Source organism: Struthio camelus, chromosome 16 (assembly GCF_040807025.1).
Source record: "Struthio camelus isolate bStrCam1 chromosome 16, bStrCam1.hap1, whole genome shotgun sequence".
Classification (NCBI taxonomy): domain Eukaryota; kingdom Metazoa; phylum Chordata; class Aves; order Struthioniformes; family Struthionidae; genus Struthio; species Struthio camelus.
This window is the reverse complement of record NC_090957.1, coordinates 16,318,342-16,340,662: the sequence shown is the minus strand read 5'-3', so window position 1 is coordinate 16,340,662 and position 22,321 is coordinate 16,318,342. Positions and strand designations below refer to the sequence as shown.

At 56.7% G+C, this 22,321-nt stretch overlaps 1 protein-coding gene across 1 annotated transcript in view; it reads left to right on the top strand.

Annotated features, from left to right (window-relative positions):
• Positions 1-22,321, top strand: part of SMG6 (SMG6 nonsense mediated mRNA decay factor) — a 119,036-nt gene that overhangs the window by 47,526 nt on the left and 49,189 nt on the right. Inside the window, exons 11-13 of the mRNA XM_068909384.1 lie at positions 8,587-8,703; positions 9,253-9,421; positions 18,559-18,760. Of these exons, the coding sequence (XP_068765485.1) occupies positions 8,587-8,703; positions 9,253-9,421; positions 18,559-18,760 (488 nt within the window). The remainder of the gene's footprint in view (positions 1-8,586; positions 8,704-9,252; positions 9,422-18,558; positions 18,761-22,321) is intronic.

Below are 22,321 nucleotides of genomic sequence, written 5' to 3'. Positions count from 1 at the left end.
AAGCGCAAAGAGCTCTGAAGTGCTGCTCGGTGCAGGTGGAAATGGCTTCAATCTGTGTTTTGACTGATGGGTCTTTTCAGGAAATTTCTGAGAATAACATTTCTAAAAATGGCTGCTTCTTTCCACTGATATTTCCTGGAAAAGGCTGCAGTTAATTTTAAACCACTATCCTTTTCCCTTTTCATAGTGGAAACGGCTCTGTGCTTGTCCTCAAGGCTGATGTCCATTCTTTCTGGTCTAGCCCGAGCAGTGCGGCGGAGAGGGGCGGCGTGCTGCTGCCCCAGCCTCTTCTTGCAGGGCTGGCTGGTCTTCTGGAGCAGCAGAAATGAGACTGTCGGGGATGCCCGGGGCACACTCCTGGCCTGTGTCCGTGTTCCCCATGGAAATGAATAACCAGCTCTGCCTGAGTCATTTCAAAATCATGTTCTTTGTCAGCAACTCCTGACAGGTCCTGAGTACGCAAGAAAGCCGGCTTTAAAAGCATTGCCTCGTCCACCCTAGAGCTCTGTTCATCAGGGGTCACGAAGCATCTCCTGAGCCAGTTGCTGCTCTCCAGGCACAAGGATGCGGTCCTGCATGTGGATCCCAGGCTTGGGGACAGTCCGAGCTGGAGGCGAGCTCTGAAAGCGAGCCGGAGCGAGCTGGCAGCGGCGAGCTGGTGCGGGCAGGCAGCCCCTCTGTGCCGGGGAGAGCGCAGCTTCCTCTGTGGCGCTCGGGCAGGCTTGCTGCTTCGGGTGGGAATATGTCGTTAATTTTTATACCTTCCCCTGTAAACCATCGACCCTTTTTATGATGTCATGAGGGATTCCTTAATTTTGCAGCTGCTTCCTGGTTACGTCAGAGAAGAGCCTCCCGTCCTCGAGCCCCGCGCTGCAGTCCAGAACGGCTGGAAACAAATGAAGTGTTGAATATCTAATGGCTTCCACAGGGAGAGCTGCTCCGTCCTCCCCAGGCCCCCAGCATTCCTCACCTCCCCGGCCTCCCTCCCTCCTCCCGCGGACAAGGTGGGGTTTCAGCACGGAGCAGAGGGAGCCGCGGGCTCCCGGGTGGCTCCGACGGCCTCGGGAACACGTGCACCGCGTTGCCGTCGGCTGACGCCTGCCAGCAGCCCGGCTGGGCGCTGCGGCCGCCACCTGCCCGGGGCCGGCTCGCCTCTCTGCGGGGAGAGCTTGGTCCGGGGAGAGGGAGCAGGGGCATCCGAATTAGCGCCGCAGTCTGAACGCGGCTTTGGGAGGGATTCAGCCCTCTGCGTGGTGGGGTTTAGCGGAGGCGCAGGGCTGTGTCTGCTATGCCGGGGCCGGCTGTCATGTCTGTTACCTGCCAATTCGCGGTCGGGGAGCATCTTCCCGGGAAAAGTGCTCCGGTGCTCTGCGCGGCTCGGGACGGGACGGCAGATGCTCGCCGTTCCCAGGAGCTTCGGGGGCTGTTGGCAGGGGCTGAGCGCGTGCCCACGCTTCCCAGACGAGTGCGCGGGTGACTCGCCAGCTCGCGGCAGGAGAGCTGGGAGCGCCTGTGACTCACGGGTCCTCCGCGACGGGCTTGTCAGGGAAATGCCCCGCGGCTGCAAGCGTCGTTCCCCCCCCCCACCGCCGCCACCCGCCCTTGCTGGTTCGTATTCCCGGTGGTTACGCACGGCCTCCCCCTCCGGCAGCCAGCTGCGGCGGCGGGGAGCCCGGTGCCGGCCGGCAGCGACGCTCTCTTTGCCCGCTTCCTGCGGCCAGGCACGTTGCGGTGGGCTGCCGGGGAGCCCTGCCAGCGCTTTGTCTGGCCGCGGGTGACTCATGAGGAAAACGCTCTTGTGTCTGAGCGATAAGAGAGCAAACAAATCGCCTCCAGGTGGTGTCAGCTCGGAGGTGACCAGCCTCGGTCATCTTCCCGGCCGGGCAGCGGCTGAATCAGTTGTCTTGTCTGTGCTGCCGAGCTGCTGACACATCAGCCGGGGCGCCTTAGGCACGGCTCGCCGGGCTCCTCCACCTCCTCCAGCCCCTGGCCAGCCCGTTAGGTCATCTTCTCCGGGCTGTATCTGGAGACCTGCTCGTTCACTTGATTGCCTTTGCATATGGTCCTCCGCGGGGGTCACCGGGGAAGGCGGGTTCAGCTGTTGCTCCCCGGGAGCAAAGCACGTCCCCGCTGCCGTCTGCGCGCGCCTGGGCCACCTGCTGCAGGCGCCGCTCCAGGCTTCCCGGCCCCGCGCAGCGGCTCAGGTTAGGTGGGACAGGGAGGCCAGCACGGAAACTGCCTCGCTGGAGCCCTCCTGACCCTTGGCTGCAGCAGTCCGCTTGCCTGAATGAAAGGAGTCTGGTCTCCCGCGAGACTCCGCTAACGCTTGCTGGCTGGTCTTATTTTAACTGCTGAAGGTTCAGCGCTCCTCATGTTCTGTGTGAACCGGGCTGGACACACGAGCGTGTTTGCTGCTCGCTCGCGAGCTCTGGGACTGCTGCGGCTTTCTTCCGCCGCTGCCTGCGGCCGGGAGCTCTCGCGTCCAGCCCTCCGGCCCCGCGAGCGCCCCCTCGGCCGAGGCCGTGCCTCGGCTCCGATTAGCCCTCCCAGGATTTCCTTCTGCGCGTGGCGCTCGCGCGGTGCTGAGGAGCTTCCTCCAGCAGATCCCTGGGCTAGCGAGCGGCTGGCCCTCGCATCGCCTGCTCTTTTCCCATTCCTGTTTCCTGTGGCTGGTTGCGTTGCCCTAATAGAGGTTTGGCATTGCTGTTTTGCACACCCTAGTGGGAGAGGGGATGTGTTTATCACTTTTCCTGGAGATTATCTGTTTAAGCACTCTCTGACAGTTACAATAACAAGGGCAGCGCGTTGTGTTTCCCAGCAAAAGGACACTCGCTGCTGAAAGATGTATAGCACTAATTAGAAATACATAACATCCGGCCACATGGCAGCCTTCTCCCGGCCGCTCCATTTCCTGAGCTCAGACGACTTTGACGACAGTTGGTTTATGTTTTCCATGAATATAATGTTCTCAGAGAAATACAAATTTCTCCCAGTTACAAAAGTCCCCATTCGCTCCGTCTCTGTCTTCCCCCCTCCCCGCGCACCCTTCCCCCCTCGAGCCAGGTAGATTTATGACTGCCGAAAGCTCGGGTTGGATCCTGCTGCCGGGTGAGTTGGTCCAGGCGTGGGGCGCAGCCAGGAGCCCAGGTGTAGGCACTCGCTGGGGGCGCTGCGGCCGCCCCGCTGGCTCCCCTGCTCCGCTCCGCTCCGCACCGCAAGCCCTCTGCAAAGGAAACTGCCTCCCGGTGCAAAAACCCGGCTGCTCACGCGGACCAGTACCCAGCTGGAGCGTTCCCCCTCCTTCCTACGCGTGAAGAGACGGGAGGACTCTTCTGCAGCTCAGCACGTTTTTGCAATCTTCGGAAAAAACAGCCCCTCCGCGGTTCCTAGTTGCTTTGTCTCTATGCTCGCAGCCCGATGCTCACGAGCTCCCGTTTTTTCCCTCCCGACCCCTCTCCCTCCTCGCCTGCTCCTGGGCTCCCTGCTGCGGAGCAGATAGGCTGGGCGCCAGTTGGAGGGATCTGGGTCCGGTCGCCAGCTCGCAGCAAGCAGCAGTGACCGGTATGAGGATGTTTTTTCCGAGCTGCCTTTGCGCTGGACTGGAGCGGGGCAGTTGCGCTGCTGGGCACAGCGTAGGTTAGGCGGGAGGGTGGTTAGGTGTGCGAGAGGCAGGAAGATGGAGCATGCTCGAGGAGGTGCAATCTTGGAAGATTTTAGCTGCTAAAATAAATTCCTATTGAATATGGAAAAACTGCTGTATTTCAGATGTTTATAACTTGGCTAAGCATGGACAGATTTCTAGTAGGACAGGAAAACTCTCTGTTAAAGAGGTTACTCTGCAGCGAAATCTCAGATCCCATTTCCAGGATTTGAAGTTACTAGATTAGCTCAAGGAAAAGGTTGTAAGTTTTTTTTTTTTCTTTTTTCTTTTTTTTCTCTAACATGGGTAAGCCACTATTTTGTTTCCTAGCCTCGTTCTCACAAGGAGTCGAACTGTTTTGGCTAAAGATTCCCCGAAGAATTCAGGCTGAGACAGGCACCCAGCATGGAAAGTTCAGCTCTGATGGTTAAGGTTTGAGCCAACTGGAAAAAGGGTCTTAGAGTGGCTAGTGCCAGGCAGGCTTAGTAACGTGGTGCTAGAAACCTGCAAAATCGTCCCGCAGGCCGGTCCAGCAGCTGGAGCCCTAACGTCCATGGTGGGTTTGTTGTGGGCTGCAGGGCTCTCGCGGATTATTCGGGTGCGGAAAGATGGATCTTCTAGACAAATCCAGCCCGTTAAGTGTGGGGAAATGCAAATTAACCAGGCTATTGTTTCAGTCTAGAAAGCGTTTGAGGACATTCCTGCTTTGAAATACTCTGCCTGCTCCTTGCTAGCCCTGTGTTGTGTTGCCCAGACCCCGCAGTTTTGCTGGTATAGCTGGTGTAGGGCTACCGGTGACCAAGAAGCAGATCCAGCTTGAGAAAGCCCCCAGGCCTAGGTAGCAGGTAGGTTTTCAGGTCAGCTCAGCCCCGTGGTCCGATCGCAGCGCGGCTCCGCGGGCAGCGTGTTGGCACGGCTGGGCATCGCGCAGCACGCAGCGAGAATACTCTGAGTCAGCGTTGGCCGCAAACGCTGCGGGTCCTGACGCCCTGACCTCAGGCGGTGGTTTAACGTGCAGGTATTTAGGTAACGGTGCCAGCTGTACCTGTCCTCCTCTGCCCTGGCACAGCAGCCTGGCTGGCGACGGTAGAGCCCTCCAGCCCTGCTGAGCTGGCGATTGCGTTCGCGGCATGACTGCGCAGACAAGAGCTGTGAGGTGACGTGGTGACAGGCGCTGTTTAACCGATGCCGTCGTTCCTGCAAGCAGGCAACACGTTCCCACGTGCCCTGGCAGCGCCTTGTGTGAGGTGCTCGGTGGCCTCCCATGGAGGGTCACTGCTGTGGCACAGAGGAGCCGCGTTTCTGATCATGACCTAGTGGCAGCTGATCTCAATGCTGTTATCTAGCGCTGCCTGACCACCTCCCTGCTGCTGCTCGGCTGCGTGGTGTGGCTGGTATCAATCCTTGGTGAACACGCGAGTGTTATCTGATCACAGTCTAATTTGGATTTTAGGGAAGGAAGTGGAGTGCTGGTTTGTGGCAGCCTCACTGTCTCTGGCACCGTGCTTTTGACCAGTACCTGCGGTGCTCGGATGTGGGGTTCCCTGCTGACATGATGGTGTAGTTCTGCTCCTCCTGTACCTGCTGCGTTTCTGGCATTTCTAGAGTTTGTCCTGACCTGAGCAGTCAGGATCTCTCTGCTGGTTCTTGTTTGTCTGTGCCAGCTGGTATCCCTAGGCTATACGAGTGCTGTTTAATCACAGGGGACAGCCAGGTACAGGAATTACCTTAGTTTTCTTTCTGCCACCAAGAACGTCTTTTTCCGTGGACGTTGTGTCTTAGTAGGTTACGAGCAGCACAGACCATTGCTCAGCTCCGAGGTAACAGACGCCTCGTGGGCTCCAAAGCAGAGCAGACTGCTTGCTCCAACGTCCATTTCAGCATATTTTTTACAAAGTTGTTTTCTCTTAGCCAGGGTGGGCTAAATCACGTTGTGAGGGGGGCAAGGGACCTTGCTGTGGATGTGGAGAGGTGTTTTTCTTAACGCCCAGGGTTCATAACACTCCACAAGTTTCTGCCTAAGCGCCCTTTGTTTCCTGAGTGCTTCTACCTCACCTTGACTTTTTTCTGTCTCATGGTCAGCCAGGGGCTGGCCTGGGGTCTGCCACCCCCAAGGCCTCGGTGTGATGCAGTTGTGACCACTAGCTGTGAACTCCCAACTCAGTTAAAACTGTAGCTTCCTGCCTCCCAAGGAAAGTGATGAAAACGCACAAAGAGAAAGTTTCGCCTGATTTATGGTGCTTCCTCTTTTGTTCTAGAATTAAGCTCTTAATAGCCTCTGCTGGCAAGGCTGGGAGCTGGAGTGCTGGTGTACGCTCAGGGGTCTCGAATAAATGCACACCGCGCTTTCAGCTGCACACCTTTCCCTCCTGGCAAGGAAGGCTAACGGGGCTGTTGGCCTGGAGGAGCACGGTGAGCCTCCTCGAAGGGACACTCGCAAGCCTGGCCAGCAAATGAGCTTTTAGAGTCGTGGGAGTTTTGCTTAATATAACGATGAGGTGACAAGGCCCATGGTAGCTGAGCTGGAACCAGGGGGAAACGACCCTTGAATTCGTGCGTCCTGTTCCTCTCGCCTGCACTGGGGGCAGCTGTGCAGACCGTGCCGGGACTGAGCGTCGGCCGGGTGCTTGAGGCAGTGTGGCTCTGCCTAGATCAGGCACAGGCTGGTGGGCATGCAGGTCGCTTCCGTAGGGATGTGAGATGTTCCTGATGGAGCTGTGGCCGTGGTGCTGAGGGCGAGTGAACGGGTCTCTGACAGCTCTGCTTGGGTATCTCACACTCAAGGGACCTTATTACTCTCTTTTGGCTGTTTACTGACTTATGGGAATCGAGGAGCCTCTGAGAGCTGCTAACGGCAGTGAGGAGGGCTGAGGCCCTGGTACCACGCATGGCCACAGCCACCGCAGAGCACTGCTCCAGGGGTTGGAGCTGATCTCTGAAGTACATTTGTGCCATGCAGCGTTCGTGGCCTTCAGCATCAAAAAACCATAGCTCTGAGCTTTGGCTTTTTGTGCGGAGAGAACTTATACTTTTGTACCCATGTAGTTTGGGGGTGACCGCAAGCCTGGCACGAACACAATGCCTAGCATCCTTGGGGTGCTGCCCACCCAAAACGTCCCTCCAGGGCTCCTTGCTGAGATGCCCCGAGCTGTCTGTGCAGTGCTGCGGCCACGCGGTGCCCGGGGACTCACTAGCACTCAGGTGTGGCAGCGCGATGGCCGCAGTGACACCGGGCATCCGTTTAGGACAGGAAGTGAAGAGAGTCAGGTCTGTAACTGGAGTGAGGGGAGGAGGGAGTTCAGGGAAGACGACTGTAATTTCTTGGACTGGATTATGACCAGAGCACTGGGACTAACACTCCTAATTGTGGGAAAGGCTTCATGAAAGAGATTTACTGTCCCAGAGTGGTCACATCTTTAGTTTTATGTTTCCTCCAAAAGTTGACAACCGCTGTAGCACAGCACTTCCTACCATTGCTCTGCGGCATCAGCTCGGCCCCAGCTCCAAGAGCAGAGCACCCTCATTCGGCTACCAGACGCTTCTGGTGTCACCCTGCGTCACCCTTGGTGGTCTCCCCGCTGGGTGCTGAACTTCTTGGCTGCTGTAAGGGCAGGCCATTTTGTCCTGTATTTTCTAGGCGCATGTTAGTCTTCTGGTTGTCTTTAACCCCCTACCCCATTGCTCTGAAATAATCTGTTTTTAAAATCCCGTGTTTGTTCTCTGCACCGCAAGCGTTTTGCTAGCCCCTGCTGGAACGGGGTCTCTATGTCTTGCTTAAATCCTCCTGCCCTTTGCTCAAAATCCCTGGCCTGCCAAGTCAGGAGAGCTCAGCATACAACACCGTATGGTGCCAGCTCCTGTCTGCAGCAGAGGTGCCCAGGAGCTGTGGCACTGAAGCGGGCTCTCCCTCCCCTGCCCAGCTCCTGGGCTCTGGGGCTTTACCTGCCCGGGCAGCAGTTTGGAGTCGGGATCTTCACGTTTGCGTTTGCTCTAAGAGCTTTGCTTGGCTTGTGCCAGCTCTTCTCACGGTTGCTGCAGGGTGAGAGGTGGAAGCGATAGTGCCGCAGCGGGTGATGTATGAGCCTGCAAGGCGCTAATGCAGAGTGGCCACTGCAGAGCAAACGGCATGGGCTTGTAGGAAACCCTCCCGTCCCCCTGGCTGGCGACCCCCCCTGACATCTCAGGGGAGGCTGTGAAGTGGGGGCAGAGACGATTCGGAGGGCAGAGGCTGCCTGGAAGGCTTAAAATCTCTTCTGCAATCAGGCGCGGCAGGGCCTGACGAAGCGCGGGCAGCCTGGCATGCCCCGCGGTGCTCCAGGCCTTGCTAAATGTAGCCCACACCCAGCTCCAGGCAGTTCCCTCGAGCCAGCTCCCCACTGCTCTCAGCAGCCTCAGAAGTGGTTTCTGGCTGGGTGTAGATGTGCTGAGGGGATTTGCTCTCACTCCGAGCCGGCTCTGTTTGGAAGAGCTGTGGTCTTGTGGCATCTACTTGAGTAATAGCTTCAATTAAACTCTCTTGACAAGCTGTTGTGTGACTGGTGAACTAATGGGAGGAGCCCCCTCCTCAGCTGCTGAGGTTAAAACTCCAGCAGGGACAGAGATCAAACATGCAGCTAATTACCCTTTTAACACTTAGACATACCCCCCTCCTTCAGGGGAAGGCATCAGCTCCAACAGCGGCTTCTGTGCTGGGAGCCCTGAGTGCCGGCTTGGCCTGGGCTGGCTCAGCACATGAGTCATTGTTGGGCATTACATGGGTAGTGAGACTGGAGCCCTTTCCTTTCCCAGCGCTACTCTAACCCCCTTTTTTCCCCCTGCATGGGTCAAAGATAGGTGTGGCTGGGGGAGAAGGAGCCCCTTTCCCCTGCAAAGAAAGGAGGTTTCAAGGTGAAGCCAGGAGGGAGCATCCAACCTGCTCCCCGCTGAACTCTCTCTTTGTCTCCTAGAGTGTGTCTCTGAAGACTGTCGCTCTGTCATCCAGGAACAGGCCACAGCCCTGGGGCTCTCAATGTTCTCCCTGTTGGTGAAGAGGTGCACCAGCTTGCTGAGAGAATGTGTGCAAGGTAAGGGAGTTACCAGCCGGACTCAAAGCAGTTGTCCATAGGGCAGTCTGGTGGGGTCCAGGTCCTCGTTCCCTGCTTCGTTGTACACCACTTCCTCTCTGATGGGGCCTTTCATTTCTCCCTCGGCATCCAAAGCTCTGCCCAGGTTATGGCTGGATCACCCAGCAGGAAAGCCCACAATGTGTGCAGGCAGAAACGTTTAGAAGAAAGGGATGGACATAAGACATGCTTTCTGGCATGTACTGGAAGCACCCTGAAACTGGGACTCTAGGATCCTACCTCTATGACTGACACGCTGGCACCCCACTGCCCTCAATGAAAGGGATTGTAGGCATCCCAGTTTGCCCTCCAGGCTGGTCAGCGTAGAGGGAATAGCTCTGACTTTGCACTTGCTCTGGGCTGTAGCTGTTCTCTTGCACCTGCAAGGCTGGGATGCTGGGATCTGTTGTGCATTCACTGTCCCTGCCCGAGACGGAGGGACTGCCTGAGGCTAGCTCTCAAGGTTTGGCTGCAACAAGCTTCCTCAGCTCTTGTATCTCGTATTTGCAGCTCAACCACAAGAGGTGGAGCAGGAGGATGAGGAAGATGACATCAAGGTCTCTGCCTTGCCTCAGGACCTGAAGGAGCTGCTCCCCAGCGTGAAGGTCTGGTCAGACTGGATGCTTGGCCACCCAGACACCTGGAATCCTCCTCCTACCTCTCTTGAGCTTCCCAAACAGTACGTGTATCTTCTGGTCTGTCTTCTGGTGTCTGCTCCCTTCCCGGGACTCCTTGTGCCACCTTTCCCCATTATTTATGCTTGGTCCGGGATGTAGCGCTCTCTGACCTGAGTGCTGCTCCCCCATCCAGGAGAGGCTCATTGTGCAGGGATGTTTGGTGGGGACTTATCACCCTTGGTGACAGGTGTCCAGCTGAGGAGGAGACCTCTGCACTGAGGGTGTTGGGGGTTAAGTGGCTCTGAGGGACCATGTGCTCTTTGCTTCTGTGTGTACGAGGATGACCTATGAGCTGGATTTTACCTTGTGCTCAGGATGTGTGCCTGCTTTTCATGGGATGCATCTCCTTTAAGCCCTCTGCTAGCCTAGCTGGCTGAACAGACAGGGTCTTCCTCTCCAGAAAGAGGAAAGGCTGTTTGTAGTGTGTGTTTTACAGCCTTTTTTGACTAAAAGCGGTAAACCTTGGTCAGACTGAGCTGGGCAGGAGTAGCTTGCCTGTTCCTGGAGCTCCAAAAGTTGCCTCCCTTCTGCTTCAAAAACAGCTTGTTTCTACCCCCGCAACATGAGAAAAGGGTTAATTTTCTAAACTGGCCGATTCCAGCCCATTAGTCCGTAATGCGGACTAGGCAATTTGCATATTTTTGGACAGAAAATCGAGTGAAGAGGCCAAGTATGGAGTATGCGAAGCAGTGTCTGAGCATGCTCCGTAGCTTCTTTCCCGCAGGATTTTCCATCTGCCTCCGGTACTCCGGATCCAGAGCTTGAAATCACGTCTTATTGTTAATCCAAAGGAGCCAGAACCCAGGGTGATGGGAAGGCGCATTAAGAGTAATCCAGCAAAGTGGCTTAACCATTAATGGGTCCCCGCTCCGTGCGTCAGGTCCAGTCCTGCTCTCCTAGTTTATTGCCTCTACTCCAGTTCTTTTTCATTTGGCTGAGGAAATGGAAATCTCACACAGGAAGTTCTGGGCCTCATTTTGTGGAGATGGAGTCTGTTTTCTGTTTGTCGGCTGCTCGGTGTGGGACCGTTGCCTGCTCATGTGAACTGCTGCCCATCTTTGGGCAGGAACTCAAACTGGGATCTGTCACGTGAGTGTGTTTGCACCAATCCCCCCGTCGCCTTGCGCTGCCTGTGCAGGGAGCCGCTGAGCCGTTGGCGACGGGCAGGCCTCGAGATGGAATTTTTGATTGGGTTCGCGCAGCCAGCGCTCAGCGCGTTCCAGGGAAGAGCGGCCTCCCCCTCCTTCGGGGTGCGGACGAGGGCCGCTCTGGCGGTGCCGCGGGGCCTGGGACTGCGCCCCCCAGGGCTGCCAGAGCAGGTGCAGACTCCCGCTTTCCTGGCAGGGCAGGAGAAGGCGATGGTCGTAGCCTGGCCCCCTGAGAGACCGCCACGCGTGGACAAGGGGCAGGGCGCGTGGTCGATAGGGAGCAGTGGGTGTAGGCTGGGGTGCTCTGCTCGACAAGTTCCTGGCCTGTGCAGCCGAAGAGCGAGGGTCTTTGTCGTGTAGTGAAGGCCCAACCACTTCCCTATCTTGCTTTCTCCCTGGAGGGTGGCTGAGCTGCTATTCTTGTCCTCTCCATGCCCTTTCTCTACAGCAGGCAGCCTTCTTCACGTTGGCTGCCGGTTCCCTCCGGCCTCGTGCTCCTTGCCTCACTGGGAACATCTCTTATGTCTAGCAAGGAGACTAGCTGGTCTTTCAGCCCAGACCTTTTGTGTTGACCCAGCGTTGTGTACCTGGGTGTTGGTGGTCCAGGACTGTGGGACAGCAGTAGCTGAGCTTCCCTGGAGCTTCTCATAGTCACGAGTGGCAGGGAACCAGCTCTTTTCTGGGAGATGACCTGGGACTTGTGTTTTGCCTAGAGGTAGGAAAGGAAAAGGGAGCGCTGGGTTAGCGTTTCTGCTCTCTATTGAGACAAGCCTGCTATCTAGCCTGGGACTGCTCAGCAACCAGGTATAGTCACCAAGTCCAGGGGTTTAGATAGGAACAGCTTCAAAGAAGTTTAGAAATAGAACATGGGTCAGAGCAGCAGGCTTGCTGGAATAAGCCAAGGTTTGTGGGCAGGATGAGCTCAGAAGTGGGGAGAGCACACGAGGAGCAAGCACAGAGGCCAAGATCGCAGAGCCAGGTGAGGGGCCTGTGCCGTTCCACGCACACTCTGCGCCTTGTGGCAGTGGGATGTGCTGCGAGGTCACCCTGTCAGATGTTTTTCTGCCCCAGTACCAGCTGAGAAGTAGGTGGGACGCATTGAAACCACCTCCCAGTACTCTATGCCGTTGCTTTCCATGCTACTCCTGGTGAAACGGCCACAGAAAAGAGACAGTAAAACCTGAACTACACAAACACCCTGCAAGGATGCCATGAATGTGCTAAAGCCTCTGGAAAAAAAACAGGCCCAATACCCACCTGGCAGCCCACTAGCAGCAAAGGCCTGGCTCAGAGCTTGCATCAAAGTGCAGCTCATCCGGGGCCAGCCCCGCGGCCAGAATGACGGCCTGGGCCCTGGGCCAGCAGGGCAGCTTGTCAAGGCTCCACCAGCACCCGGGGCCTGGGATGATAGGGCTATACATCCTGAGGCCTCTGCTCATGCTGCGTTCGCCATGTTCGTGATTGCTAGTTCTTGGTAAGTGAGAGAGCTGGGGGACTTTGAGAACGTCTAAACTCAGCCCAGCTGTGGCAGTTGGTTTATTGCTTTCAGCTGGTACTTGAACCCGGGTCCTGGTCTTGGAGTCTTTCCCAGGTTTAATCCCCGGAGCTTTCTCTGCAGCTGTATGACACTGCGCTGACCCCGAATGAGGATAGGAAAATAGAAACGGTGCCAAGCCAGAGTCTCTTTTTCATTTGGAGTCTGGCTGTCTGCCCATGACCAGGGTTACATAATGGGAAACATAGCTGGGGCTCTGGAGAGCCCGCGTTTCACCACGCTGCCCAGACCTTCGCATTCTGATGCTATATATCTTCCTAATTGTAGCTCGGATGCATTTATCACACTGCTGGATTTGAGTCCTTACAATAAAAAAACCACCAAATTCCTCAGCTTGCTGCTTTCCCTGTTGGACAGAGACGGAGGGAAAGGTGTGAGGGGTGAGCGCTGCTCAAAGCCGGCACACAGCACCGAGTGACACAGGAGTGGGCTTTGGAGCGCAGAAAGGGAGGCTCAGGAAGCTGTGTCTTCGAGGTCATTTTATTGGCAGTGACTTGAGAATGAACCCCAGCTCTTGGCAGGTGTCTGCTCCCTAGCCAGGGGACTCGGCAGTCCCTGTGCAACCTGGATGAGAAGCCACACCTTTCCCCAAACCCACTTTCCTTGGTCTAGCATATCCATCCCACTCAGCCACACCAAACGATTGCTGTGGCTCAGAGGATGCTTTGGGAGATGTTTTTTAGGACAGAAGGCTATAGAGAGGCTACAGGCTGCCTGGGTCTCTCTCCTGGGGCTAGTGAGTGTATTTGAGGAGTGGGTGGTGTTCCTCCCCTGTACCTGTTCGGGAGAGGGGCTCGGCAAGCCTTCCTTGGCTCCTCTTTTGTCATGTGATTTGCCTGATTCTTGTCAGTAGCTGAACCTGATCGTGGACATCTCTGCCTCAGAGCAGCAAAGTGCTCTGTGTCTTGGGAATTGCTTGTCTAGATCAGACTACGTGAATGCAGGTGCTCCCAGGTCTTCTAGCTGCAGGCAGCAGTCGCTTCCGTATCTTAAAATTCAGTCACCTCTCTGCATGATTCATGGCAAATAAATGCAGTGAGGACTGAACGCTCAGCTGTTTCAAGTGGTAGTGCTGCCATGCAACTGGATCAGAATAGCCTCTTTCAGACAAATTGTCCCTGTAAGTAATTTGCATAGATTAGCAGGATAGAAGTGGTGAGTCCCGAGGAGAGGAGAACAGAGTGAATTTCCTAAGGCAGAGATATTAGCAATGTGTGCAGAAGAGACAAAAGGCAGATCTCCAAGGCGGAGAGTGAAGTGATGGTGCAGCCCAGAGCCAGCTTGTGGTCCAAGCTGGCGGGGAGTCAGGGTGGGGTGGGGTGCAGGAGGCTGCTCTCATTCAAATGAAGTCCATCTCCTTTTGGGACATATGGCTGAGGAGCTGAGATGAGGAGAGGAGGCTGTGCATGGAAGAGCAAAGCTTCTGCTTGCTCTACGTTATTGCCACATTGAATCCGTTGCTAAATGAAATGCAAGAATTGATGGGGAAGCCACTGGCTAGACAATCTTCCACAGGGCTGACCCTGGAGAATCTGCACTCCTCCACAGTGGAGTAGAGGGCCTCTCAGTTTATGGAGACTGTCTGCAAGCATTTAAAAATGGTTAATTTAAACCAAGTATTAAATTAAATCCAAAAGCTCCGAACAAATTCTAGAGCTTACCTTTCCAGAAAGATCTGCCAGATCTCTCTCATCACATCAGTCTTGTGGAGAAGTGTCACTGAGATGGCAGCTCCCATGGGGAGAGATGGACATAGCCTTGAACAAAGTGCCAAGACCTTGTTGGAGTTGCTGGAAACTAAATGGAAAATCCCTTTCCCACATTGCAGCCCTGTTAGTAATGCTGGCCACCACAGTTTCCCTATCAAGACATCAAAGCAAGGATTCAGAGGTGTCTCCGTAGAGTAAACCTGGCTGAGAATGAAGGTAAAGTCGAGCGAAATAGGAGCCAAAAGACGCTTTAGAGAAGGGATCTGTTTTAAAGCAGAGGCTGCTTGGGAGAGGCTGCGTGTCTTCGGGAGAGGATCATCTCCCTGTAACTCTGCCGGCAAGTCCATGAGAGTGGAATAGTTTTGTGGAGCACCCAACCGACTGTAGGGCAGCAGTGAGCGAAAACGGTTGGTGCCGTAAGACCGAGCGGCTGTAGCCACGTCCCCTCTTTGGTGGTGAGGGCTGTCCCCTGCTCTGGGCAGCTCTGCCCTCCGTGTCCAGGGCAAGGTTGGCGAAAGCCTTTAGGGAAGAGCTCGCACCCCAAACGTTTTTTGCTCCTTCTAGAGGAGCTGCTTTTCGTTCAGCTTCCCCTGGGCTGGTCTGGGCGGTGGGTGTGGGAATGAGGAAAGCCAGGAACGGGAAGTGGAGCGCTCGAAGCGTCGGGGCGGCGAGCGCCGGTGCCTCCTCGCCCCAGGAGTCCAGCCCTGCCGGCGGCTCGCGCTGGGCTGCCGCCTCGGCCCCCGCTCGCCCCAGGGGTGCGCGAGCCCAAGTCGTTTGCCATCTGCACGGCAGCGCTGATCATCATGGCTCGGCAACACAATGCAGGGCTTCTTTTGCTCCGCTCTTTCCGGGTTTGTTCTGCAGCTGTGGAGTTTGAATGTTAGTGTTTAAACAAGCTGGTATTACACAGGAAACGGCCACCTCCACAGGCCCCCGCAGGCTTGTAACATGGGGTCATTGTACTCGATATTAATCACCAGGCGGCCCGCTCCCCCAGCGAAGACGGTGGCTTAGGCGAGAGCGCTGCGTGGCTTTGGCCCCGGGCCGGCGCGCGTTCGGCCAGCGGCGGGCTCGATCCGTCGCCCGGCTGCGCGGCTCCCCCGGCGCTCTCCGCGCATCCCGCGCTCGACCGCCTGCCTCTCGCCGGGGATGCGCGCCCGGCCGCCTGCGGCGTGCTCTGGGCATCCGTCGCCGGCGCTCGGTGTCCCCACGTAGGCCGGCGCGGCCTGGCCGGGGCCGCGCTCTGCCCCGGGCCGCACTCCAGCCCCTGCACTTGGCCGTGCACTTGTGCGGCGCTCTGGCCGTCGCCGGCACGGGCTGCGTCCTGTCGGCCTGCAGCTGGGCTGCGCTCGCACTGACAGCTACATTAAACCTGGAATCCTGAGGCCATAAAAAAGAAATTAACTCTTATTTTTTTTTCCTGTCCTAGTGGAATAAGCAAATGTAAATGTGCCTGTGGGGAAGTGAATGAACCCCCGTTCGGAGGAAAGACCTCGCGCTAACCCCCTTCTCGCTTCCTCGGCTAAAAGCTCTGGGAGCCTCGGCCGCGTACCTGGGCGCCGCGTGCCGGGGCTCAGCGTCAGCGCTGCTGGGCCCGCCTCCGCAGAGGGACGCCGGAGCCGTGGCACTGCCAGGCGGCTGGGGCTGCGCTGCCTTTGCGCGGAGGCTCCTGCGCGGTTCGGTGACCTCAGCCAGAAGCTCCCGGCCGTGGCCACGGCGGCCTGGGGAGGGGCGGCAGGGACAAGGTGCCTGAGCCGGCTCCCAGGGGTGGCGCGAGCTTGCAGAGCGAGCGCGGGGCAGCGCAGGAGAGCCCCCGGGCTGCGCGGTGCCCGCCCGCGGGGTGCGTTAGCCGTCGCTGCGTCTGATGGTGGGTAGCGGTCGGACTAGCTTGGTGGTGCAAATGCCGCACTGCAGAGGAGGAGCTAAGCTAAAGGGAAAAGTAGAAATTTGTCAGCCCGTTTCTCTGCTATGTTACCTCTGTGTCGCAGGAGGAAACCAGGGTAGAAACGGCAAAGCCTTTTTTGTTGCCATTTTGAAGGCTCTGCGGGGTGCTGCACGTGCGAGGGTGCTGCCCAGCCCCTGACCGCCGGTGCAGAGCTGCTCGGGGTTGCACGGCGGCGAGCGCTCGCTGTACAGTGAGCCAGCACAGCCTGTGGTTTGACTGAAGGAAGCCCAGAGTGGAAACCTAACACGTCCAGTGCAAATGTCAGATGTGGCAAGGCGCTGCGAACCTGTGGGGAGCTGAGGACGAGGAAGATAAAGTGACAGTGACTGCTCTCACGCTCGGGGCGGGGGGCTGCCCTGCCCGGCGGTGCTGCGCGGGGGCAGACCTGGGGCTGCGGCCTCGGAGCAGTCGGCTGCAGGGGGAAGAGGAGATGGGACGATGCGTTGGGTTAACTGCGAGGGATGTTAATGTTAGCAGCGTCAGGTCGGCGACTGTTTGCATGGCTTTTTTCTGACGTTGGGTGAGAACCTGTTTGCAGGGAAGTGGCTCCGTGTATTTGGTCTGGGCTGTTCCTTCATCACGCTACCGTCCTGCCCCGTCTTGCCCAGCATCCTGCCACTGCTCTCTGCCTCCCTCCCTCCTGGGTTATCTCTGTCCCCTGCTTGCAGCCTTGTTTCTTGAGGAATACAGGTGGGGTCTCTGCATGGTTTTTCTTCCTTTTTCTCCATCCCAGCCCCATGCACCTGGCTGTCTTGGCCATCCGGGAATGTCCTGCACATGGGTACCTGTCTCCAACAGTGCACTGCGCTCGTGTTTTCTCCCGTGGGTGCAGACGCTCTCCCTGTTCATCTCCCTCGCCGACACCTGGAGCCTTTGCAGCTCCTTCGGCCGAGCGCCGTGGCTGCCGTCGCGCCTGCCCGGCGGGGCCACGGGTGCTGTGTGACCGGGCTCATGCAGCCCGGCCCGGCTGCCAGCAGGGCGCTGGGGGAGGCTGAGCCTCCCAGCCCCTGCGCATCTCCCATGGGCAGAGCTCGCCTTGGAGGTGGCCCAGAGCAGCCCTATCACATCCGGTGCTTGTCTCTGCAGCCTGGGCCGGAGGATAAACTATCAGGGCTGTGGGGCAGTGGATCATTCCTCTTATTATTTTCTTCTTTTGCAGATAGGGGTCGTGGAAAGTTCAGTTCCTTTTAACCCTCGCAGCTCTGTTTATTTTCCAGCTGGTAGCACAAACGCAGCGTTTCCCATTACATCACAAAGGGCCTCGGACAGATCCCTCCGAAAAACGTGTTGCAACTGTTTATTTTTTTCCATATTTAAACATTTCTGACAGCCAGACCTGGCTGAGCCAAGCGATGGAGCTTTGTGAATGAACCCAGCTCCTGGTGTCTGTGCGCAGAGGGCTTTGAAGGACCTCTTCTCCTCTGCAGCGCGCTGGCTGGGGCTGGCTTAGGGACGTGGGCGACTCTGCGTTACATGTGTGCTGATTACGTGCCGGGCTGTGATTAATGGCTGCTCATTCTGCCTGGCTCCCAGGACGCTCTTGAAAACAAGATGTTTCATTTCAGTGTGCTTTCCTGGTACATTGATTCCCGTAAATAACTGAGTGCAGACTCTGTCCACCTGGAGCAGTTCAAAGAGCAGGGGGCCTCCCTCCAGCCGCGCGGCTGCCTGGGGCTGGCCATGGTCACTGCTGCACCCCCGGGCGGTTTGGCTGCCCGGCGCCGTCTGGTGCCTCCCGGGCGGCGGGCAGGGGCAGGGGCAGCCCTTTGCGCTGGCACCAGAAGCAGATCGGCTCCAGTTTCCCCCGTTTCCTGCGTTCTTCCCAGTTTGCATACACGCACGCACAAAATCCTGCTTCAGTGCTTTTAAGAGTAAGAGTGAGCAATCCTGTACGAGGCAGCCCAGCCGGCCAGCAGCTAGCTCGGCGCACCAAGCTGCAGGGCCCGTCACCTGCTTCCCGTGCTCCGGCCCGGCCCCGGGGTCCCCGGGATGCCGGCCCATCCCCGGGACGTGCTCAGCGGCTGCCGGAGGGCTGGGGACGTGCGGAGAGCGCTCAAAGGCGGCCTGAGGCCTTGCGTTGGCGCCCGGGGCCCGGCACGCCGCTGCCGCTCGAGGAGGGCGAGACGCCGCAGAGGCAGTTTTGCAGGTCCCTCGCGAGCGTTGGAACTGCGGCCAGAAGCAAAGCAAACGCTAGCACCCCGTGGCGGGATTTTAACTAAAAATCCTCTGAGCTGTAGAGCCCGGCCGCAGCGTGAGGTCGCAGAGGCCAGCGGGGCGAAGGAGAGGGGGCCTCGAGCCGGGCCGGGGCGCGCGGCTGCTGCGGTCGCCCCGCCGGCGGTGCGGCCTCGCTCCCGGCAGGCTTCGAGATTGAGTAAGAGGCGACGTTTCTGCCATCTGGAACAAGCCGGCCTCCTGCCAGCCCCGCGTGGGGCTGCGAGGGGAAGCGACCTCCCGCGTCTGCGCCGCCTCCGTCCCGGGCAGAGGTGGGCAGAGCGGCGGGAAAGGCGAGATCCTGGGAAGCGCCTGCCGTGAGCGCGGCGGCGTGGGGCGCCGGGCCGTTCCCGGCGGCGGTGGCGGCGCTGGCCGCCTCGCGGGCGAGGAGGGTTCGAGGCCCTGGCGGGTCGGGTGCCGGCGCAGCTGCGGCCGCGGCCCTCCCGGCGGGCGCGCGCTGCCAGCGGCGCGCGTCGCCTCGTCTCACCTCTCTGGTATTCGCTGCAGCGTCGCAGGCAACTCCCAGCGCATTCCAGCCCCGCGTTGCTCACGTCTCTCCTCGTTCTCCCAGGGTCTCAGTAGATGTGTGGGCGACGCTGGCTGACTTCTGTAACATACTGACCGCAGTGAATCAGTCGGAGGTGCCCTTGTACAAGGACCCAGATGACGACCTTGCCCTGCTTAGCCTGGAAGAGGATCGGCTGCTCTCGGGCTTCGTCCCCCTGCTGGTCGCCCCTCAGGAGCCCTGCTACGTGGAGAGGACCTCGGACAAGGTCAGCAGTAGGCCAAACATCCCCCCTCGATTCCTCCAGACTTTTATTCTTGGGAAGTTTTCTGTGCAAACGGAACACGATTAAGTCATTGAGAAGGGTGTTAAGGGAAAATATCGACCTTTCAGCCGCTGACATCCAGCTCTGTGTCATGAAAACCCCTCTCGACTTCCTCTGGTGTGTGTGTGCTCGCTGGCATGTTGTATATACGATCATTTCCTCACTTGTTTAAATAGTGCAGCTTGTGTTGGCAGTGCTCTCGGTGCACTCCAAATGGTTTGCATCATGCTTAAAGCACCCTCCCCCTCCCCCCGGCCACAAAACTCGGCGTTCGGAAAGCAGCCAGGACTTTTTTCCTTCTCTAAAGAGGAGAGTGATAAATAGGTGACTAGAGAGAAGCAGACACCATGTGTTAACGTACAAAAGGCTTTTAGGAATATGAAGCATTCCCCACTGCCCGCTCTCTATTTTCCTTTCTTTGCTCTAGGAGCCCATTCTAGCCTGAGCTTTCCTTCGGCTGTTTGTTTTTAGAATAATGAAATCAGTTCCCTTGTTGATGTGGGGTTTGGGGTCTGTTCTCTGCCACCACCTGGCCAGAAGGGACCTGGGGCTGCGTTTGGATAACGTGTCTGGGCCTGGTGGGGGGTGGAAGAGGCGCGATGGCATTTGGTTTGCAGGCCCTCGGCGGCACGGCGGGATGAGAGTGGCTCTCGGCAGCTTCCTGCTCGGAGGCAGAGCTGCAGCGCCAGAAGCGCTGCTCTCCTGGGAAGCTGTCGCTGCGAGTTTGGTGCCGTATGCAGGCAAGCGGGGAGGCAGGGGCTGGTTTCCGTGGACAGCACGCATGTGACAGTGTGCGTTCCCGTGTGCTGCTGCTGCTTGACATTTTCCTGAACTGACTGTGAGAAATTTGGGACCTCAGTCAAGAGGGACCCGAGAGGTGGGACTTTCTGTTTCGCTTCTCTGTCTGCCCTGGCCATGCTCACAGCAGTGCCCGCGGCAGAGGAGTGCAGGAACCCAGCAAAACCGAAAGCTCTCCCACTTTGGGGAAGCACCTTATTCCAGGGGAGGAAGCTCCACTGTGAGAAAAGCGTTTTGAAGGCGCTATTCGAAGGGGTTAAAATATCAAGTCGGTCATTGCCATTCCTGCCCTAAGGAAGAGCGTTTGTCAGTCTGTGTTGCTGGCCTTACTGGTGGTCCTGCTGGGGACGGCCGCATTAGCCTGCCTCTCTCCGCAGTGACCCTTGCACCCGCAGCTGCAAGCCAGGGCACCCAGGGCGCAGGTGAGGTGGCCGAGCAGGTCCCGTCAGAGAGTGCCCTGGGACTTGTGGGACGGGGTCAGTCAGTATTCCCCGAGATCTGCCTCTCCTAACCACGCACTGGTTTATTCAGAGTGCCATCTACCTGCCCTGCCAAGCACTTGCGCTCACGTGCGTAAAAGAAGAGAAGTATCTTTGTCCCAGAGAGTCACCTGAGGCTCAGAGCTGAGGCTTCTCACTGTCTTAGTTCCCTTTGGGTCTAGCACTTTATAAAGAAACTGTACCACAAACCTGGTGGGAGGTGGTGCCTTTCTAGCACAGCAGCGGCCAGTCAAACCTCAAGGACTTTGAGGCCTGATGGTACCAGTTCAACCCTGCTAGAAGGCCAGAGAGGCAACTCAGATCCCAGACAGAAGGACCCAGGCCTGACTGCTCCATTATTTTGTCTCCTGAATGGGTTGTGTGTGCTTTGAAAGTAGCTGACTTTGGAACCAGGATCCCACCCAGCACACTGGGGTGTTACCTCGCGTTTGCGCTAGTCCCTGAGCCCCTGGTGCGTGTAAGTTGTGTTGTGCTGTCTTCTGGGCAAATCAGCTTCTCCCGGTGTGTCTGTCTGAAGCCTCAAAAGCATCCCGGGCAGGTAGGCGGAGGAGCCTGCCGGTACTGCTGTTACCCGTGACGTGCTGAGCAGAAGCTACAGGTTCTGCAGGGTCTGTTCTCAATCCAGCCCTGGTCAGTCTTTTCATTAATGTTCTGACTGGTGAAACAGTGAGTGCGCGTGTTCACCAAATGACGCCAAAGAGGATCAAGGGGAGAGCAGTGAGACTGATCAGAGATCTCAAAAGCCTGATTTCCAAGGAGAGACTGAAAGCACTCTGGGGCTCTTTAGTCTAGAGAAGATTCAGGGAAAATGATGTAAGTTTTCAATTACAGAAAAAGCCGTTGCAGAGAGGAGGAGAGCAAGCTCCCTTCCAGCTCCATTCTGCATGGCACAAGAAGGAGTGGGCATAAATCGCAGCAGAGTAGATTAAGGTTAGACTTTAGGAAAGGCTTCATAGCTTAGGGTAGTTAAGCACTTGAAAGTAGACTCCTTGGAGAGGCTGTGGAATCTGTTCAGCATTAGAGGTTTGTAAAAGCAGGCTGGGTGGCGCTCTCAGGTATGGGGAGGTTAGAGCTGAGCTGCCCTGGAAAAGGAGGCAAAGTGACCTCTTTGGACCCTCCCAATCCATTTTACGAGATTCCGTGATACTGTAGAAAGGCATTGGAGTGGCAGCTGTATGACTGCAGTCGAATGGTTATCTTGTTCCACAAACCTTCTCCTTCTACAGCGTTAAGGAAGTGAATTATTTGACTGTCCAGAATTGGGGTGATGCTGAATGCAATGCTGAGACCAAACCGTGAAGATACGACTGAAAGGCATGAACCGATAAGTCTTTCATGAGTGACTGCGAGCGAGGCACAAAAAGGCAGCACCCACTGCAGTGGAGCAGCTCCATCTGCAAGTGCTGCATCCAGTCGTGTTGCAGGAACTTTTCCCTTTTGTGCGCTCCTTGTTGGTTGCTAATTGACTGAGCTGCAAGCAGGTGAGAAATAGTGTTTCCGTTCAGCAGTAACTGTTTTCAGTACTGATTTTTCATTCCTGTATAGCAAGTGATATTTTTCTGCACCCAATTTCCTTCTCTCAGATTTCTCACCTTGGCCCCATTTTCAGACTAAGTTCATGATAGTTCTTTGCTGGAGAGGCAAAGGTAAAATGCTGCTGTGCATGATACCCTGTGAGTGTTGTGTGAGCTGGGAGGAGGATGTTGTTATGCCCGAGTGGCTCTGAGAAGCTGCTCTGCGATACCTTTCCTATGAGTTGCATGGCTATTAAGATAACTTTGACTCTTTGCAGCAAGGATAATGTCTCACCTTGCTTGCTGATGCTCTGTTATCTTACCCCATGGTTTTACACCATTGTTTCTTAATGAATTTGGACAATTGCAAAGGAAAGGAATCTGTCTGAAGGCATGACAGGAGAGTATTGAACTTAAAATGGTTGTTGGCTCTACCAAGAGGATGGTTGTTTTGCAAGTTGTGTAGGACAAACACTGTGCTTGCCACTTCTTTTTGTTCTCTAAGTCCCATTTAGCAGATGGAGTGCTGTGTGGATGGAGCCAGAGTTTCTCAACAAGTTGTTGAGTATTTGGCCTGGCTCTTTGAGTGAAAATGTTCTGACTCCTTTCATTGCCATGAAGCTGTGCGTTAGGATTCCTGCTGGAGCCAGTGTGATACTGAGAGCTTCCCAATGTCTCTTGCACTGCCATTG